Consider the following 16607-nt stretch of genomic DNA (forward strand, 5'->3'; position numbering starts at 1 on the left):
TAACAAATAAAACGGATGAAAAGTCACTTCACTGCATGGCCTGCTTTGCTGTGAATATATGTGTAGGCTATAGGATCTCTTCCATGCATTTAGTTAGTGGTAAGAAACTCCCAGTCAGAGTCAGTATAGTGCAAATCCAAATGCATTCAGATAATAACGTTTCCTCTGAGCTTTTTGGCCAGACCATGCTGCTCTTACTGAAATGTACAGTATAGGCTACTAATGTACAGTACCATAGCCCTGCCTTCATGGTCAAACTAAAGTAAATTGGTATATATTGCCTTGAATACATCTTTACAAAGTCTATAGTAGGGGTTCCCAAAGTGGGGTCCCTGAGTGAGTTCCAGGGGGTCCCCAGCTAAATGATAGTGTGGTTCCATTTGTTCACTCTCAGAGTTAAATTAACATTGATTTTACAATATAAATTGGGGGTCCCAGAGATAGAAATGCCATTAAATGGAGGTCCGTAGACTAATATTGCAATTATGCATGTCAAACTGGGGGTCCTTGAAATTAAATGGGTTGAGGATCACTGCTAGAGCCGTAAAAATCTTCTCTTATGGAGGACCCTGGCATATCCCTGGCAGAGCCACTGTTCGGATGGAAGATATTCAGGCCTATTCCATGGCTCTGGCCTTTAGAAAGACACGTCAATAAGATTGGCTAAGAAGTGATGGAAATTAGAATATATATAAGCCTAACCCCAAAACGAGAATTATACTACTATACACAAGAAATACAAAGATGACACGTGTTTTTAAATGCTGAAGGCTGGAGACATTTGCCTTGAAAAGCCAACATTATTATACCACATTATAAATTATGTTCTCGAATAGGTGACGGAAGTGTGACTTTAAGGACATACCGGTAAATCACTTTCTTATGGCATGTTTTTCTTTTATTCATTTTTTTAAAATCAGCTTGTACTTCATAGTTCTGCTTCCCACACTGTTCATATAATTATACATTTAAATGATACAAAGATGAACACTTTCACATTTTACTGTGTGATTCACATTAAAATACATGTTTCTCAGGGATGCATTTGGGCACAAAAAGCAAGCAAAACAATACATGTGCCCAATTCAAAAATAGCAAGTGTAGCCCAATAATAATAATAATAATAATAAAAATGAACAGTGAAGCAGCAAATGATTTCTTCGCGTCAAAATGCCCTTTACTCACACCTATACAGTATAGTCCTATATATTCATGTCCTGCTCTGATGGACAGCAGTTACAAATAAGATCAAACACCTCCTGGGTCATTTCAGACATACATCCTCATTGGGTGTCGTTTTTTTGTGCAGTCAAGGTTGGTGAGACATGTGGTGGTACATCTACAGGCTATATAGTATAACACATGCTGTTATGCTGCATTATGTGCATTGCTCCATGTTTTCTTGCAACATGGTGACCACTATCTGAACCCTGGTGAGATTCCCTTGTATGAACATGCCATGGTGTATATAAGGGGCGGCAGGCTCCACAGCAGAGGGACCATGCATTAGCAAGCCGATGACATTAAGTGGGGAGCTAGTACTTTGGCAAGGGGGGCTGTTGTTGGGGGTGAGATTCCTGCTGGGGCTCCACAGCTGTTCTCTGGCCTGGTCTGGATGACAGCTCCATGGGCCGGGCCTGCTCTCTGCAATGTGCTCATCTTGAGTCCAGACTCCATGCACCTCGAAGCAGGCAAACCGTAATAGTGATCAATTTACCCGGTAGTTCCATGTCAAGCCAGGAAGGAGCATACACATGAATATGTATTGAAATGACAAAGTCCTGGGGTACACTTTCATCTGTGTGTGGGCGACTCTTGCTAAAGTATTCCATCACTTCATACCTCATTCTGTATAGGAGGGCGGCCGGCAGCTGGTACTATATTGCAATGTGCTTCCATTCAGTTTGTCATTTTTAATGTGCAGACAAGCAAACCCACTACAGGCTACACAAATGCATGTCTCCCCCCCCCCCCTCCAAAATGTGTCTCCATGCTATATGTTTCTCCACACATCTGTCTTTTTCTTTCCTAAATGTTGAAAATATACTGATAATAAAATCGTTGGTTGTACAGCTCACTCAAGTTGAACAAATGGAATCATGTGGATCTTAGTAACGCTGTTGGTCTAATGTGGATGTCAGAGTTCATCAGTCATCTATGACAGTTTAACCCTGTTTCATATCAAGGTCCATTATTTATTCGGCATTTGAGCCATGGACCATTTGATGAGATTCAGACCCCAAACTTAGAATAGTGTTTTTATCGTTGGATAAGATTTTGTCCACAATTGCTGTATTGATGTGGTATACCATAGGAGATAACAGGCAAACGAACAAAATAACAATTCTTCTACATTCTCTATATTGTGTTGACTTCAAATTAAGTAATTAAATGCTAACTAAAATGAAACCATTTAACCTTATTACAGGTCCATTTGGTTTCATTTCATACGCTCTCAAGAGTTGTTTACCGACTCTCCATCATTTAGCTGGGGACCACCTGGAACCCCCTCAAGGACCACTGGTGGTCTCCGGACCGCTGGTTGAGAACCACTGATCTGACATAGTATGCATGTTTCAACTAGTGATGCACGATATCATCGGTAGCATATCAATATCGGCCAATATTTCATTAAAAAATGCAATGTCGATCAAAATATTTAACCATATATTTTCACCGATATTGATGCAATTATGTGACCGTTATAGGCTTTGAGAATGACGATTCAATATAGAGCATCTCTAGTTTCAAATTGAAACGGGTAGAAATTTTCAACCTGATCTGAGCTGCGCCCCAACACGTTGAAATGATGAAATTAAACGTAAAATATTTCAAAAGTATAAACATGCAGAAAATAAATGCACATTATGTGGCGCTGATCGGTCAAGCAGTTTGGTGGGAATTGCTCCTGGCTATACAGTAGACAAAGCAAAATCCTCAACGTTAATTTAACTATAGAAAAATGGATGGACAGTCACTCGGCTTAACACGGCTTCTCATTGCTTATACTGTAGGTTTTTGGTAACGTACTCCAAATGGTTTGGCCAATGCTGGCCAAATAGAACACCCAGTACATTTACAGCTACTTTCAAAATGACAAGCTAAACAAGATCCATATAAACACCAAAAAAAATATATTATCGAATTGCTGAAAATAGTTAAACATGTATACCTGGAGGCGGCTTTGGAATAGTGCCAATGGCATTACATAATAAGACTAGCACACTTGAATGCATAAGGAAATTACAAAGACAAAAAAATGTTAACTCCATAAATCCAATTTATTCAGTACGCAAAATATCGTAAAAAGTATTTGTGAGTATTTTAGGCCTTTTTACACGGCCTGAACTGTAACTGAAGGGCACCACTGACAAGCCTGTGATGTCTTATATAACATAGTGTAACTCAAAAGTATAAATGGGTTATACCGAAGATGCGACAGAACATCTACTTCTCTGAACTCAGAAAGGAAGGTTGGCCCAGGCTGGGGTTTTCTAGGAGCATAAATATCTTAGGCAAAAGGATGTTTAGAGAATGACTGGTGGTGGTAGTAGGGAGCCATTCTTGGGTGAAGAAATGAAATTCATTAACGTGAACACTTTCTTGGCAAAGGGGTCCAGACTTGTTACCTATATGTTCATATGCATTCTAAGACCTACCGGTACTTAAAAGCTATGAATGCTCAAGCGAACCTTATAGCCAACCCAGGCCACATTAGTCTATATTAGACATACATTACAATTCAAGGCTAAAGCTTACAGTAGGCTATTCCAAATATGACACATGCTTACGTATTCCACAATGGCATGTACAATTGACTTTGAAGGTAAAGTATAGCTGCCATGTTTCAGCAAGGAAAGTCCTCAACCTATACACTATTAACAAAATAAAGCACTGCATTTTTTTTTCTTTTTTAACTTGACTTTTTTTTTTTGTTATGCCCATTAGTACAGTATAAGCAGTCACTTCAGGTGTCAGGTTTCACTGTACTAAACTAAAGACATTTACAGAAACAATTTAACAAACTAAACTCTACTTAAGGCATTTAACATGTTTACACGTTGTAATACATGTCGGGCTATATGTATCTTTTCCATTTCCATTTACTCCGGGGACTCTGCGCGGTCGTCCCCGGTGCTCTCGGCGGCTGGTGTTGACGTAGTCTTGGGAGCCGTCGCTGGTCTGGGTCTTCTATTGGGCGGGCCGGGTCTCTTGCCTCCCCCCCGTTGGCTCTTGGCCAGCTCGGCCAGCAGACTGTGGCCGTTGAGGGAGAGGCCCTGCAGGGCCTCCAGGGCCAGGTCTGCGGCCTGGGCGTCGCTGTAGTCCAGGAAGGCCCTGTGCTGAGCTCCCTGCCAGGTGAGCCTCAGCGGTATGGACTCCCTCTCCCGGAGCGCCGTCTTCAGCTCGCTGACGCGCAGCCCGGACGGGATGCCTCCCAGGTACACCGTGGTCAGGCTCAAGGGAAGCTTGCGCTGCTGAGACGCCGTGGTGGGCTCGCTTCCTCCCTCTTCGCCCCCCGTCTTATCCTTCCTCTCCCGCCTCCTTTGTCTGAACACCTTTCCGCCCTCTCCGCCTTCTCCTTTGCCGCCTTCTTTGCCTTCGAACCTGCCGTTTTCCCGGCCCTCTCCTCTGCTTTCCTTCCTCACCCTCGGGGGCCGTCGTCTGGGCTTCTGCTCCGACTCCTCTCGGTTCCCGTCCTGCTGCTCCGGTCTGGACTCGTCGTCGGCGTCCTGCGGCCCCGTGTTCCGTCTTGGCCGGCGCCTGTTCTGCCTCTTGGGCCTGTGCTCAGACTGGAACCCCGGCTCCCTCCGCTGGCCCCTCTCGGCTCCTGCAGGAGGCACGGCCCCCAGGGTCACGTCCTTCCCCGCCTGCTCCTCCAGAGAATGCAGAGTCTTCAGGACGGGGATCTTCTCCAGCATCTCTGTGTGCAGCTGAGAACACACACAAAACTCAACTGGCTCAATGGTGGCTAATGAATGACTCGCGTGCAGCTAGTCATGCTCTGGGCCGTGCAGCATGGTTGTCGACTTGTAGACAAGCTTGTAGACTTTATAGACAAGCACCATCTGCTTGTGAAACAAGCAGATGGTGCAGTATAGGGATACAATGGCAACAGATAGGTTACATAATACATTGGTGTTATTCGCGACTCGTGAGTGACAAAACCCCCAAACATGTTAAACATGCTAAACACAGAAGACAGACATGCATCTTTCATGTTATTATGAAAGGAACTGCATGCCTAAATTGAAAATTGTATATGGTCATGTTCAATGTCGTGCATATATATGTGCATATAAGCCTGAATTCCCGGCTGACAACGACAACAACACTCTTGACTTACAGCACACGCACGCAGCCACGCACACACACATGTGTTAACGGAGGTGGAATATTTTTAAGTGGTGCAAACCACTTCCTTAAGTGTGTGGGTAGCTGGCTGGCTGGCTATGAGCATGAAAACAGCATGGTTGTTTTTCACCACCTGTGCGCATCCTAACACATACACAAACACACACGCACATATTAACTGTATATTATGGTGATTTCAGGTGTGCCAGTACAGTACAGTAGAGGGACCCCCACACGGTAACTGTCATTTCTCAACCGTTTCGGACGCGGGGCGGCTCACCGGAATCGGGCCGGCACCCTGGGTGCGTTCCTGAGATCAGTGCACTGAAACGGTAAACTTCACTGGGAATTTAACTATTAACCCATTCTGACCTGAGATCAGATTCATAACGAGGTTTCCACTGGACACACACTGGTCTGATTGACCCATTCTGACCTGAGATCAGATTCTAAAAATGTCAGTCGTTCTTCGATTTTTCAAAAATAGCAGACCTACAAGTTCTTAGCGCGCCACTCGGTGGCGCGCTATGAGCTTGTAGATCTGCTATTTTTCAATAGCTAAAGCACGACATGATGTGGACACCAAAATGGGTGCCCGGTCAGAATGGGTTAACTATTAAATAAAAAATAAAAAAAATTGCTAAATTGCCCTCATATTCTGTAAAATAAATAGTGAATATTGGACCACATGTGCCGATACCGATAGATCCGTCATAGCAGGCCAATATCAGCCCCACAAAGATGGCCGGGTTCTACAGTATACACTGATGTACAGTATGTACATATTACCAGCCTTCTGGTAATCACAGTGACAAAAGAAATCATGATGGGGGGGGGGGGGATATTTAACTTCCCCTTCGCAGTTTAAAAAAAGACATCGCTCCTCCTGGCTTCTTCTCAGGCCTCAAAGAGTGTCTGCAGAGTGCTTTGATGGCAACCGGTGCTGTGTAAAGGATATGCAGGGCTATTGTTTATGCCCTGGCCTGTCTGACCTGGCTTTCCACTGCTCCTGCTCAGCCCTGCTGGCACAGGCAGAGAGGGTCCTTTGATGATCAGGCATGCCCTTCCTGTCTGTGAGGTCACTTGGTCCTGTTTACCGACGCGAGATGTCTTAACCCATTCTGACCCGAGATCAGATTCATACGAGGTTTTCCACTGGGACACACTGGTCTGATTAACCCATTCTGACCCGAGATCAGATTCTAAAAAATGTCAGTCGTTCTTCGATTTTTCAAAAAATAGCAGACCTACAAGCTCGTATCGCGCCACTCGGTGGCGCGATATGAGCTTGTAGATCTGCTATTTTTCAATAGATAAAGCATAACATGATGCTAACACCAAAATGGGTTCCCGTTCAGAATGTCTTAAGGGACCCTGAGGTCATGTAGAAACTTTATAGATGTTACGAATAAAAATCCCCGTAATTAGCATAAAAAAAAAAGACAAAAAAGGTTGTTCACTTTTACAGCCTTTTAAGACTATGAGCGTTAATTGAACCTAAAACCAAAGGGTCGACTTCACTTGAAAAAGGTTAAAGAGTCATGTTGGGAAAGGTTAGTGGACTTGGCACCGAAAGAGAGCGGCGGATGCAGTTGACATTATTTATAAATCAACGGGTATCTAACTCGCTACAACATTCAAGAAACTCCTCGTTACCTTAGTCCAAATGATCCCCTCCGGTTTGGGACGCTGGCAGTCCGTTTTGATGACTCTAGTGGGCGTCAGGATGTAGTCCACAGTCAGGTCATGACTCTCCATCAGATCCTCTGGGATGTCCACAACCTTAATTGGTACAAAATGCAAGTTCAACAGAGCTATGAGAATGAGATATAATATAATTTGTTTCACGGTTTGTTTTTATTGTATTATAATGTCCTATACAAATAAACTCGCCATGGAAACTCCTTGGACAGCAGCATTATCTATAGTTTTAAGTACTAAAGTTCTATTCATAAAATATCAACCGGAGGTGAAAAGTGTCTCGTAGGCTATGGCATATTAAAAACATATATGAAATATAGACAAAAGAGATGAGTTGTCAGTTTTTAGCAAGGCAATGTCAGTCCTTGTAGTTGATCTTAAACAGGATATCTTGAAAACTACTGGCTGAGTTTGCTGTGGATATGGGCAGGAATCCAAGGCCTTTCCTCCCCATAGGCCAGGATTTCCACTTGGGACACAAGATATCTCAAAAGTCTAATGGTCATATTGCCCTTTATCTTATATTTGCTTGATGTAATTTGACCATGTTTATCTTTCTACTTGTGGAGCACTTGTCAATTTTGCTTGTGTAAAATGTGCAATATAAATAAAAGGTTGATTAGATTATACTCTACTAAGTAGACTGCAGGATGAACCCTACCGATTTGGCACAACAGGTACAATTTAATAATTCTAGGGCTATATATGTATATAACAGTGTATAAAACAGTTTTAGACGGTCTCCTGAATAGTTTCTATTCAGTTTGTCACATTTTAGTCACCTGGAATGTTTTACTTGGTCTAGTTTGGGGTGCATACTTAGTTTAGACTAAGTATGCACCTAAACCTAACCGTGGGAGGTTAGGTTTAGGGTGAGGGTTTGAGATAGGTTGTAGTTGTAGGACTAATGACTGGTCTAACCAATGACTATTCTAAACCAAGTACTGTCTAAACTAAGTACCGGTACTGCACATACGATTTTAGTCGACTAAATCTACAATTGATTTAGTCGACTAAAATGTATTTTGGCAGGACTTGATGCCGTCGTAATAACTTGTCACAACGGCGCGCAGCTGTGAGCTTGTAGATCGGCTATTTTCAGCATGCAGCCAATTGTATAATGACTACTGGATCTCTTGTCCACTTGTCCCTTCCTAACATTTTGGGGTGCATACTTAGTTTAGACTAGTCATTGGTTAGACATGGTTTAAGGTTAGGTTTAGGTGTGCTGCCCCGTGGGAGGTTAGGTTTAGGGTGAGGGTTTGAGATAGGTTGTAGATGTAGGACTAATGACTGGTCTAACCAATGACTAGTCTAAAACCAAAAACTGTCTAAACTAAGTACTACGAAATTGTCAATGTATTTAGTAAGTAGTTTTAGTCATCATAGCTTGGTTTTCATTTAGTTTGCCTCAGTGAAAAAGGTTAGTCGAACATTTTTCGTCTTAGTTTTAGTCGACGAAATCAACACTGGTCTGAGTGATTCTGGTAGACCCATTTGGGAGTATACAGGCTATGACATGCCATTTTCATAACTCTGGGAGTATACATACTGTTATGACATGCCATTGTCATAACTCTGAGGAATCAAAGACAGCCACACAGTCTTCACATGCACATAATAGGAAACATTTGCAAGAACATTCTACAGTCCTTGACCGAAATGTTGCCTGCCAATTAAATGTATCTTTATTGAGCAATGTATTGAGCAGGTGTTTTTGATTCCATGTCCAATTCATCCACCAACAAACCCGTCAATACGTTTTTTATTCAGGTACAAAAAAGAGACTTGATTTCTTATTTGGGAACTCGGTCCCGCACACCGTCTTCACTTATAGAGCAGTAGTTATATTCAGATGACAAACCACCTTCATCACGATACCCGATGAAGGTCGAAGGTCGTTTAGACCCGAAACGATGTCATCTGAATAAAACTACTGCTCTTTAACCCATTTTAGACGGGAACCCATTTTGGCGTTAGCATTACGTTGTGCTTTAGCTATTGAAAAATAGCAGATCTACAAGCTCATATCGCGCCACCGAGTGGCGCGATACGAGCTTGTAGGTCTGCTATTTTTGAAAAATCGAAGACACGTTTAGAATCTGATCTCAGGTCAGAATGGGTTAATAATGAAACTGTCAGGATGTAATAAGACATTTTTAGAATCTGATCTCAGGTCAGAATGGGATAAGTGAAGACGGTGTGCGGGACCCCCTTTCTTCTCATGATTCGCATTTGGTTGCCGGCTCATGACGCACCTGTCCTATAGGTGTAGGTGTGCACAAGGACTTTTCTCTACACATTTGGGAACTCAAACCTATAACTGAACTCACCTGGCAGTCGTGGACAACAGTAACCACCACAGTGGACTCGTTCACAGCCCCCATTGAGACCATCATGCCGTACTCCATGTCCGCATAGCCCTCTCCTTTTCCAAGTCGAAAGCCTGAGCAAGATGGAAGCCAGAGAGGTATACTGAAAATAATGGACTGTCTTGCAGAAACATTTCAACAAGAGCGTATAATTGGCTATTCCATCCTTCTATATTATGCACTAAATATAGGCTGAAAGAGATAACACTTTTAACTGTGGCTGGACTTCAATAAAGAAACTGAAAATATCACTGTACAATAATTACTCATAAAGGTCAATATGTATTTTTATGCAGAGACAGTCTTTTATTTTTAATATTTTTTTTTATCCCACGATTTTGTAACCCATTTTTCACCCCTGTGTCAATCATCTAATGTGATCCATGGGCTCTACACACCCTCCGCCAACCTGGGGAGAGCAACGGACTTAACTCATGCTTCCTTCATGCTTGAGTGTCCAAGTTGCTCCTTTACACCTGACAGGGGGGAGTTTCCCTGGTTGGACGTAGCGCGTGGAAGGAACACGTTATTCCAACCAGTTCCTTTCCCCTCCATCAGGCGCCCCGGCTGGCCAGGGGGAGGCAGTTTAGAGACCAGGATTACTGCATGTTTTTGTGAGGGTACCTACCCTAGGGGACACGGGGAGAACATGCAAACTGCACACAGAAAGGCCCTTTCGCCAACCCCGCCTTCGGGTATGGGCACTGATGACGCGGAGGAGGGAACACGCCCCCCAGCACCCACAGCGCCCCGAGCGGGAATCGAACCCAGGACCTTCTAGCTGTGAGGCGACAGCACTACCAACTGTGCCACCGTGTCAACAGTCTTGTGTTTGAAAAATGAATCTTAATTAACCTTGCCGTATACAAGGAATGGACGACAACGCGCATGCGCGAAGAGCAAAAAGTATGGTGGCCTTGGAGGCCAACTCAAAAGAAAGAAAGAAAAAAACGTCAGAATATTTCTCTCTAGTTTGACATCAATGTGTGTACACATCCTCGCAATCCATCGGTTGGATATAGTTATGACGTTCCCACACGTCGTACGGTCTAAATGGGTTCATGTCTACAGCCCAGGACCCAGAAACCATAAAAGCATCATGAAAACCATGTGTCTTTGTTTGTACTTTACAGCCATCTGAAAATGCATGAATTGTCATAAACATGTCATCTCAATATTGCTTCAATTTTCTAAAAGTCATGCCCGAGTTGTACTTGGTTGTGTCTCATGCTGGTGTAACGCACTGACAATAGCTAATCTACAATCTTTCAAGTCAGTGTGAGCTTGTAGAACCCATGTATTGTCGTGTGTTCGTGTTTTGGTCAAATCTTCCAAAACCGGCAGCGCACACTTAACCAAATTTGATGTGAAAACAACATGCTAATTTCTGTGCTACTGCCAAAGCACACACCATTACACTATACACTTTATAATCTAAAAAAGGTTTAGCACATGTAAACTCAGAATAACAATGTGTTATTTTTTTTGTAAGTAAACGTTATTTTTGAGTCCAGCTAGAATAAAATAGACACGACAGGCAGAGTGCAGACAAAATGTATTTTTGTGGAAGCACTCCTATGGACAGAGTAAAGTTGAGATATAGAAATGTTGTGTATGTATACTTCCTTCTCCCCAGCTGGGCACAGCTGGGGAACTCCAGGGCGTCACTCACACCTCAGACACACCATTTTTATTGCATTTTGGGAATGTTCGCACTACAGATATTAGCTCGCAGCTGCTGGTATAAATTCATCGCTAGTGAATCAGGTCACAAACACCCCTTTTCTAAGAATATAGACATTTGGAGTGGAGCTTAAGCCCATCACAATTATTACATAATCAACCGATTTCAATTTAGCATAAATCATAATAGTTTCAAACATTTTCAAAAAGCAGTGGAAATAGCAGATACAGTTCACAGGCTCACAAAACCTTGTGATGCGCTGTTAACATGTAGATTGGCTGTTTTGAAAGTATCAAATTATTTTGTCAGTGGTTTCTTTGTATAATTAAGTTATTTGCCAAATCTTCCTGTGCAATTTCAGTTTACAAAGGCAAAACATTTAATATCTACAGTATTTATGTTCCCATGTTCAATGCCCAATACAGAATTAACCGGTTAATCGCAATTATTTGTATGACAATTAATCGTCAAAGAAAATGTCATGATCGTGACAACCCTAGTGGAGTTATCCACCGGCTCTCACCTTTTTCAGACACGGCGACAGAGCCAATTACCAACAAGTCCACCATCACCTTGTCATCCAAGCCAACAGGCACACTGAACTCTTTGACACCCTAGAGAATAAGGTTTGGAAAGGAGAGGAAAAGAACAGGTGACTTTAGTTAGAAAACAAATACAAAATGCACATTAGTGGATGAGCTGGAATCATAAAGAAACTGTTAGTATTAATAAGACATCAATCGGCATTTGTAATACTCAGAATATTCAAGTGAAAGAATGTGCATGTAGAAGTAGCAGTGTTGTTTTTGTCGACTAAAACTAAGACAAATGTTCGTCGACTACCTTTTTTCACTGACGAAAACTAAATGGAAACTAAATGAAAACTAAGCTATGATGACTAAAACTAAGACTAAATGTATAGACTGCTTTTGTTACCAAGGTAACAGCTTTCCTGTAGTCCCCAATAAAGACTAAAATGTGGACTAGTGGACAAGAGATCCAGTACAGATCTACAAGCTTGTAGATCGGCTATTTTCAGCAAGTGTAAAATCAGTCATTACGACGGCATCAAGGCCCGCCAAAACACATTTTAGTCGACTAAATAAACTGTAGATTTAGTCGACCAAAGTCGCATGACATTTAGTCGCCTAAAAGTAGACTAACACTAAGACATTCCAGGTGACTAAAATGGGACTGAAACTAAATGAAAGCTATTCAAGGGACTATGGACTAAAACTAAAATCAAAATGTGCTGCCAAAAACGACAGTGAGAGGTAGCTCTGACCTGAGCGGTAGAGCACACACGTAGTTGTTCCTTGTTGGCTCCCTCTGGAGGGGTGATCTTGTTGAACAGACCGGTACGCAGGCGAGGGGTCGGGACCAACAGGGTTTTCCTCGCCTGAGAGAAAGACCACGGAAATGAGGTGCATTAGAGGCATTCTGATTAGGGATGCACGATCATTCTGTAGCATAATCGGAATAGGCCATATCGGCCATAAAAGTGCCATATGGGTATCGGAATGGTTATTAAAAATCTGATTATTAAAAATCGGTTATGTAAGAAATCATCAATGAGTTCAATATAAATGTAAAGTGTCTAGTAGTACCTCTAGTCTAGAACAGCCGCCAAATCAAATACGATAAATAAAAACATTTAATTTGTGTACTCTCCATTAGTAGTCATTCAGTTGTGAAAACAGACACTTGGAAAAGAGTAGGCCTATAGGCTATTTATTGATTGAATACTTTATTGACAGGCTTTGGGCCAATAAGCCACTATAGGGCCTAGGCTTGTTTCCATTGTGGTCCTCTGTATAATATCGGAATCGGTCAGAATCTGCAGATATATAATCGGATATCGGTCATAATTTCATAATCGTGCACCCCTAATTCTGATGATATATTGGTTGGAGATGCATTCGAATATATATGGCAGGTGAGCCATGGTGTACATTTGATTCAGCATCGGAAAAGTGCCACATGGTGTCTGATTGATGGGATTAGTAAAATATTTAAACAGCACATGGTTGGTGCAGTACTACAGTCAGACATTAACCCATTTTGGGCAGGCACCCATTTTGGTGTTAGCATCATGTCGTGCTTTAGCCATTTAAAAATAGCAGATCTACAAGCTCATATCGCGCCACCGAGTGGCGCGATACGAGCTTGTAGGTCTGCTATTTTTTGAAAAATCGAAGAACGACTGACATTTTTATAGAATCTGATCTCAGGTCAGAATGGGTTGATCAGACCAGTGTGTGTCCAGCGGAAACCTCGTTATGAATCTGATCTCAGGTCAGATGGGTTAAGGCAAAAAGGATTACACAAAAAAAGTCCTGGGGACTCGTTTCCATTGTGGCGTTACATTTCAATGAAGAACCAAGTCTCGGTGGGTCTCCTCATCCTTGAGACCCCCCCACCACCCCATTACCTGTAGCACTGCCATCCGGGCCCCCTCCAGGGGCTTATCTGGGTCCACCTTCACCTCGGCCGTCTGGGTGAACGCATCGAGCTCAGCCACTCTGGCACATGCCGTGTAGGCACCCTGAGCAGAAAGAAAGAGGGCATGAGGGGGTGAGTATAACTTACACACAGAGTGAGGAGGCGTGCCTGCTGCTGGGGTCTGTCCGGGTTAATTTTGACCGTCTGGCTGGACTTGAACTCCTGCAGGACACCGAGTCGGTCACATGCTTGAACTGCACCCTGGGGCCAGTAACCATAAAGTAAAGACAGATGAATGCACATGGAGAAAACGTTTCACGACGTGGGCCTACTGTTTCGGGGACCCTCGCGGCTACCTTTTCTGAATTTTGGTACCCTAGGGTCCCCTTGTAGGTTATTCCACTCTCCATAGGACGCAGCTTTACCTACAGTCTGTTCATGGAGACCCTGTGCGGTCGCCTGAGCGTTGATGAGATGTTTTAAACGATGCGTCCAACAGCAGTAGGAGACAGCGGAAACGTGTGCGAAGCGGCGCTAATCGGAGTTGCCGTTAAGTATCTTTTTTTTATTTTTAGTTTTGGCTTCTCTGAAATTCTCTCTTCCTCACTTTTCATGTCCGGCCTCCCACGAGTCACGACACAACTGCAAAAAAACATTGTGCATGTACGTGGTTGGCCAATCAGAGGCAGTAACTAGGATGTGCAGCTAGCCAGTCGCGGTGCGGGACATGAAAAGTGAGGAAGACAGAATTTCAGAGGAGCCAAAACTAAAGATACTTAACTGGCTTATTATGGCCAGTGACGTGCCTGACGTAGTGAAATCAATAACAGCAACTCTGATTAGCGCCGCTTCGCACACGTTTCCGTGGTCTCCTATACTGCTGTTGGATGCATCGTTGAAACATCTCATGCTCAAGCGACCCCGCGGGTCTCCGTGAACAGACAGTAGGTAGCCCTCCAAGCAGAACCCAATGGCACTGAAGTTTCTGACTTTTTGACGACACAGACCATTGGGTCCTGTTCCAGCAGTATCCTGCCACCTGGTACGCGGACATACATAAAACATAAACAACGTGGATAACGCCTGTCTGCGCTCTTTGACGACATCTTTTCGTGTGAGGGCTTCTGAATATGTGAAGTATAAGTACCCATACATGCCGCTGCGAATATCTCCTGTGGCGCGGAAGCCGTTAAGTATTTTTAATCTTTGTTTGACCGATTTGGTCGCTTTGATTCTTCTCTTCCTTCCTTGTTTATTGACACCTCATTGTACCGCCTATCTGGCTAGCTAGTGGCGCTATAGCTATGACAGAGCAGATCAGAGGCAGGGACGTAGCCGCACAAGCCAACCGCACACCGGGAGGCGGTACAATAAACGGTAAACAAACAAGAAGAAATAAAGCGACCAAATCGGTCAAACTAAATTAAAAATACTTAACGGCTTCCGCACCACAGGAGATATTCGCAGCGGAATGTATAGGTACTTAAAGTTCCCGAATTCAGAATAACTTAAACCAAAAAAGGCCGTCAAACGGCGCAGATTCGATCTTAGAGAGCATGTTTATCATCCGCGTTCCAGAATTCCCATACGAAAATATAGTCATGAACAGGGACCCTACATAAAACTCATCAAAATGTCAGAAAAGCTTTATGTAGGGTTCCGAGAGGGGCTAGCGTGTTGTGAACTTTCGCAGTTCACTAGTTGGATTAATTCTAACGAGTTTATCGCAGTGGTTCTCAAACGTTTTAATTTCAAGGACCCCCCCCCCACCCCCATCCCCCAGTGTGATATGCATTAGGCCACTGACCCCCCATAACTGTAACTAGAGTATCCATTTGGTTCCTAACTATGAATCACTTATAGCTGTGGACCACCTTGTACCCCTTGTGGTTATATAGTATGATAAGAAAACCAATGATTTTTAATTAGCAGAACATTTAAGATAAGCTAAAACTGTAAATGATTTGTGATCTGGTACTGCAGACTGCTTTTGTTACCAAGGTAACAGCTTTCCTGTAGTCCCCCAATAAACACAGTTGTCCTGTGCGCTCTCGCTGCCTATTATTATTATCGATATTGATATTATATATTATTATTGATCTTATTATGTTTACATGTTTAACACGAGCCTACGGCATACTCGGTTGTGTTGTAGCCTGTAAGCTACACTATTATGTTTATTCTTACAATTAGTGTCGGAAAATGTCGTAAAACCGATTTAAGACAGTTTGTTTTAAAAGAAAAAAGGAAACCCCCCCGAGTTTAATACTATATTAATTCGCATCAGACCTGTACCTTGAAATTTGGGATTCTGTTGTGAACAGGCCTTGGGAAGTTGGCAAGGTTGTTTTCTTCAATGTAGTCCCAAACTTTCTCTCGAATGCTCCATTTCGTGATATCTGTGGTGAAACAAGAGCATCGGTGAGTTTGCAAAAAACAAACAAAAAAACAAACAGACTAAAACATCGTGGACGATAATAAGCGACGTTTCTTGACCACATCTATCCTTATATCCGTGTAGCATAGATGCCTTTCTTCCATGCAACCATGATAATGATCCCGTTACGGAGTTAGCAACAACAACCGAACGAACGAACAAAACGTCGCGGACATTTACCAGGATCTATCTTCGTATCCGGATCCATTGTTGTCTTTTTGTGGCACAAATTATTTTCACTCCAAACTATAATGTTTGCAACACGGCTGGACGCTAATAAGCTGAGGACAGACCGACAGACCGTGGCACATGGTAGCTCTCTGTCTGTCTGTCTGAAAAACCTAGCAAACACACGCGTGTACGTACGTACACACATACATACATACACACGCGCACGCACACACACACAACAGCAACAGCTGCTTGTCAATCCACTTGTTATTGCTCTGTACGGTGGCTCGCGACGGCCAAAAATATCTCGTAACGCTGGACGCGTCACGCGTAGGTGGTTCTCAGCCTTTTATTTCCCCTTTTCATTGATTGATTGATTGATTGAATACTATAAAACAGTTTACAAGTTCCATAAAAGGATGCTAAAAGGAAGGAAGGATAAATAAAC

General features: G+C 42.9%; 1 protein-coding gene across 1 annotated transcript; it reads right to left on the reverse strand.

Moving 5' to 3' along the window:
* Nucleotides 1-3262: 3262 nt before the first annotated feature.
* Nucleotides 3263-16394, reverse strand: mthfsd (methenyltetrahydrofolate synthetase domain containing). The gene is made up of 8 exons (XM_083792713.1): nucleotides 16169-16394; nucleotides 15847-15950; nucleotides 13541-13654; nucleotides 12395-12508; nucleotides 11633-11723; nucleotides 9387-9499; nucleotides 7009-7134; nucleotides 3263-4931 (listed from the first exon to the last, which is right to left on the reverse strand). Exons 1-8 carry the CDS (start codon nucleotides 16362-16364, stop codon nucleotides 4104-4106), a joined length of 1686 nt encoding a protein of 561 aa, XP_083648839.1. The 5' UTR covers nucleotides 16365-16394; the 3' UTR covers nucleotides 3263-4103.
* Nucleotides 16395-16607: the final 213 nt, after the last annotated feature.

Source organism: Protomyctophum parallelum (genome assembly GCF_964188405.1).
Source record: "Protomyctophum parallelum genome assembly, chromosome: 2".
Taxonomy (NCBI): Eukaryota; Metazoa; Chordata; class Actinopteri; order Myctophiformes; family Myctophidae; genus Protomyctophum; species Protomyctophum parallelum.